This window comes from Medicago sativa, chromosome 7 (genome assembly GCF_051527215.1).
Source record: "Medicago sativa cultivar Bolivia chromosome 7, Bolivia_mono, whole genome shotgun sequence".
Classification (NCBI taxonomy): domain Eukaryota; kingdom Viridiplantae; phylum Streptophyta; class Magnoliopsida; order Fabales; family Fabaceae; genus Medicago; species Medicago sativa.
The window spans coordinates 23,689,921-23,694,768 of NC_140755.1; the positions used below are offsets into that span (position 1 = coordinate 23,689,921).

A 4,848-nucleotide genomic window follows, 5' to 3' on the forward strand; every position below is an offset into this window, starting at 1 on the left:
CAATTTAAAAAACACTATTTAGACCTCCCAACATAAAAACAGCAAAACATAAATGTTTAGACACTCATACTAAAACACTAATTAAGACAATAAGGGCAAAAAATAATTTGTTTTAACGAATTTCACTCTAAACCTCGACCCAAACAACACGTTATCGCACAAGCCAACCCTAACAATGGTAGAACAATAAATGAATAGGTCCCTAAATAAATATACCCTACTTCATCAACATTGAGCAAACAAAGAAAAAATAATATAATGACCAGTACAATGATACATATAAGTAATGATTTGTCATGGTTGAGTGTAAGAGATAGAGCTTGAAATGGTGACAAAAGGGGAAAGGGGAATGGTGTATTTATAGAATGTATTTCAGTACATGGGTTACTGTATCTGTTACTGTTACCGTTACCGTTAACATAATCAATAATGTTGAATATACTGTTCACGACCGTTGAATTTTAAAATAAGGGAACATGGGGGTGTCCCCCCACCTTCTATAGGACATGTCAATCCTTAGGTATGTAGCCGTTGAATAAAAAGGGAAAATATGTAACAGGCAATAAGGGAAAGTTTAAGGACATGTGAAAGAATATTGAATGATGACATAAGGGAATATGAGAGATTCAATGAACGCAACTATACAACAAATAGCTTATGGTGTGGAGTGTCTGCCGTGGGATAAAAGACTATGTCCTAATTATACCCAAAAAATTGAATAATGTGTTAATCATATTAAGATATTACACACAGCAGCCATAAACATAAATATATTACAACACCATAAATATAAATATATTAGGTACCAAAAATAATAAGTCTAACACCATAAACATAAATATATTACACAAATATGAGGTACTTAAAAGTAATTAGTCCAACACCATAAACATAAATATATTACACAAATATGTCTGAATGACACATTTTCAACCCAAGGAACCAAGTACACACAATACAAACCATTTGCTACATGAGAATAAATAACATAAATAAAATCAACCTTGCAACATTAAAATAATTATACAGTACTAACTCCCAATCAGGCGTAACGATTCAGTAATTATTGCTATGTCACATACCATATCTTTACCCACAAAGTACAGGATTAGACATCTAGCCAAATCATTTTTTTACCCTCATAACCTTAGCATCAGGCTCAGTGTCTAAGCCAACCAGATCAACTAAAGCCTCATCCAAATTACGCTTTGCAGATATTAATTCATCAACGTCAACGACAGAATCATTATCATCATTGGTGGGAGTGCCTATAAGCTCAAACAACAGGTGTTGCGCGTCAACAACATTTGCACATTGAGTATCATCACCAAGACCACAAACGCCATCTAATGAAGCATGGGAGGTAGAACCAGGTTCAAACTCGCATCCAACTTCCACATTACATATACCATCCACAGATGACTGAGGAAATTCCCCAACAAACATTTTTCCCTTTTGTAATTGACTGCTTAAAAGGAACATCAGGATAATCCAGGAAAAAACATCAACAAAAGCCACAAATGCAGAAAAAAAATCAATATATAATATCAAAGACAGCTTCAGATACCTTGGTAGGTGTATAGTCAACACCATCCAATGCAAATTGTGCAACAATGGTCTGGTCACCACAAATCCTCTTAACCCTATATGAACCATCAAAGAAGGCAGTGGACAATTCAGCCTTTTCAACCTTAAACAAGAATCTCCTACCCTTGAGCATAACAATCTCAGGAGGATAAAAGCATGCTTCGTCAACCTAAAAACAAAACCCAAGGTCACATACATGCCACCCAAATCTATTAATAAGCAAGCCATAAAAACAATTAGCACACAATCAGAATTAATTTCCACATACCTTAGCATTAGAAACCAAAACAGAACACTGCTTTTCAAGAATGTCATGGGCATCATTATCAAACAACACAAACACTGAATCACCAGTATCGTCATCAACCCTTAATTTTATCTTATATCTGCACAAACAACCACAACATCAATGTCTACCAACAATATCATAAACAACAACAACAATACAATCAATATACAAATATTACATATTACCTAGGATACATGTGCACAACATGCTTATCACAACCCTTGCAGTAATAAGCACAAGAATTTGCAGCAACACTCCTATTGCATTTGCAAGCAGGATACCACCACTTTTCCCCCTCCGCAAATCCACTAACAACAGCGCTTATCACAAACATACCTCCCTCATCACAATCAAACAACTGTGCTATAGTTTTTTTGGGATGCATGGTCTGAAACTCCTCTTCCAAAGAAGGCTTGGACCATCCCCCAATGATCTTAACAGAAGGTGGTGACTGGATGCCACAACCAATCAAGCTGCACTCAAATGTACACAACGAACAATTCAAACAAACATATTTTATGTGATAATGCAAATGACCTATTGAAAACAAAAACAATAATAGTACCGTTCCCTAAAAGCAATAATCTCAGGTACATCTGGATCAACCAACAACCTTGTGGTATTCTTGACATTATGGAGAGTAGCCTTCTCTACATGAATATAAAAACACACAAACAAAAGCAAAAGTCAATCAATACTCACAAACGAAAATTAAAAAATAGTGAACAAACCTGTAAAAAAATTTAATCTTTGCAAACTGCACAACAACAACAGGCAATCCTCCAGTCCTATTAGCCATTAGTTTGTTCCATAATGCAACATATTCCCCAAACAAAGCGCATTCAATCTTACCACTGGCAGAACATAAAAATCAGTTAATGATCCACGAAAACAATAAAAAATTCCATGGATTGAGACTGCAAGACACAATACACACCTGTGATCAGTTAACTCAAAAACAATCATCTTAGTAATATTACCATCCCTAACATACTCCCTCACTTCAGACATAGCAGTAACCAGACCAATTACATCTAGAGCACAAACACAGAAATCAGAATCAAAAACATCAAACACATTAAACCATTAGTTGCAAATAAATACACAAAGTCCACACTTTAAAAAACAAAACTTCAAGCACCCTACAAAGAGATTAAAACATACCAACCAAATAATCATACTCAATAGTATGGTTGGAAACATCAACGATGGAAGTAAATGACAGCCCATATAATGGAATCAGGGAACTGGTGCATGGCTGCACTTTGGTTGTCATTTGGAACACTATCTTATATGGGTGGGTGGCAGAACGGTAAGATCCAGTGTTGGGGGCAACAGAAAAGAATGATATCTTGTATATCTCGCCCTCTTTCAGCCTCCTCTGGAACACATAAATCAGCTGCTTCCTTATGGTTGCTTGAACCTTACACCCTGTAAAATTAAAAGACGCCAACAGATAACTAACAAACCAAAATAATTCGTCCCCACTAATGACATAAACATCATACACATACCACCATAACAAAAGGATAACTCAGACACAGGCAATGAAACTAAACACACATACCATCTGATCAAGAAGAACCAGCTCAAGTGAATTGGCCTGATTCATCTTCAAGAAAGTTGGAACCTCCCACATACGAACTACCCTGACCTTAATTCTCCAAGTCAAACGTCCGGGCACAATTTCATTCAGTGAATCAAGGGACTTCTCCATTAGGATCACAGTACAACACAAACTATCAACCAAATTCAATGAGCGGGGAATGAATTCGAAAAACACAGAGACACAACTTAAATAAGCAGCAAGAAATGTGCCTAACAACTACAAAACAAAAATGCAATCAAGGGAAGAAGACAAAACCGATAATAAATTAAAGTGATTCAACCCCACCACATAGAAATCATGGACACTAACTGAAGTACCGCAGGAAAAATTTCAAATACCGGCCCCATTTTTTGACAAATCCAACGACAACCTCTGCAAATTCGTACTTACCTCGGGAACGCGCGATAAATCCATGGAAAGAAGTCTCCGCAAAACAGCTTTTGAAGTATAATTCACAACCGGACATAAATCTCCAAATTAGACGAAGCATGGCTGGGAAAAAACAAAACCAAAGGGTCTTTTGGCTACAACTTTCGAATTATCATACACAAACATACATAAATCTCCAAACGACAAAAGCATGGAAGTGTTGGATCTAGCGCAAAGAACCCCTCCTACAGGAAGATGTCTCTAGAACAGTAAAGATCGCTATGTTAAGATTATAGATACTAGGTTTATTAACTCTTTTCGGACACATTTTCGTGAGGTGTGTTATTGTAGAGCAGGTTATAATCATGATATGTGAACAGAGGAAAATAATACTTAAGCCAGAGCAATATAACAAAAATGGGAACACCAATGTCTACAAAACAATCAACACTAGAAGAAAACCCATGAAGGCAGAGAAAACCAAAAACCACAACAATCAACTGCACAAACATATAAAACAAGGAAACTCTAGCAAAGTCCCTTTCAACTTCAAAGACTTTGATTATAAGATTGAACCAAAAATTAACTTTTAAAATATTATGCAATATTTAAATTCAACAGCATGCATGATCAATGGATGATGAAATATCTTGATCAACGTGCCCATGGTCATGCAGCAAAATAGAAAGTAATGAAAAATAAATAAATATTCAAATTCAAACACCAGTTTTCAATATAAAAAACAACATTTTTCTATTAATATTTATATTTATCTATTGAATTAATTCAATGTATAAAAAAGTCAATTTTTTTATAACTTCTCTCTAAAATTTCTATTGAGAGAAACTCCAACTTCTCTCTAAACTTTCTTTCCCCTTTGTTCATCGAGTAGGGGTGGTTTTATGTCATTTTTTGACCTAGAATCACCCCCTCTACATCTTTTTTTCTCTTTTCTTTCAATCTAAATAACTCTTTTCTTTCAATCTAAATAAGT

The 4,848-nt window shown here is 35.3% G+C and overlaps 1 protein-coding gene across 1 annotated transcript; it reads right to left on the minus strand.

Annotated features, from left to right (window-relative positions):
• Window positions 1-1,125: 1,125 nt before the first annotated feature.
• Window positions 1,126-3,593, minus strand: LOC146905003 (replication protein A 70 kDa DNA-binding subunit C-like). The gene is made up of 9 exons (XM_085728415.1): window positions 3,440-3,593; window positions 3,041-3,307; window positions 2,814-2,910; window positions 2,646-2,730; window positions 2,442-2,524; window positions 2,062-2,349; window positions 1,856-1,973; window positions 1,568-1,756; window positions 1,126-1,452 (listed from the first exon to the last, which is right to left on the minus strand). Exons 1-9 carry the CDS (start codon window positions 3,591-3,593, stop codon window positions 1,126-1,128), a joined length of 1,608 nt encoding a protein of 535 aa, XP_085584541.1.
• Between the last annotated feature and the right edge of the window lie 1,255 nt (window positions 3,594-4,848).

What these genes read in the sequence shown, in the direction of transcription:
- LOC146905003 (XM_085728415.1), bottom strand. Translation starts at nt 3,593, where the DNA reads ATGGAGAAGTCCCTTGATTCACTGAATGAAATTGTGCCCGGACGTTTG. An exon ending in TCTTCTTGATCAGATGGTAT is followed by an intron (nt 3,308 to 3,439) that starts GTGTGTTTAGTT and finishes TTAATTTTACAG; the next exon opens with GGTGTAAGGTTCAAGCAACC. An exon ending in TTTGAGTTAACTGATCACAG is followed by an intron (nt 2,731 to 2,813) that starts GTGTGTATTGTG and finishes ATGTTCTGCCAG; the next exon opens with TGGTAAGATTGAATGCGCTT.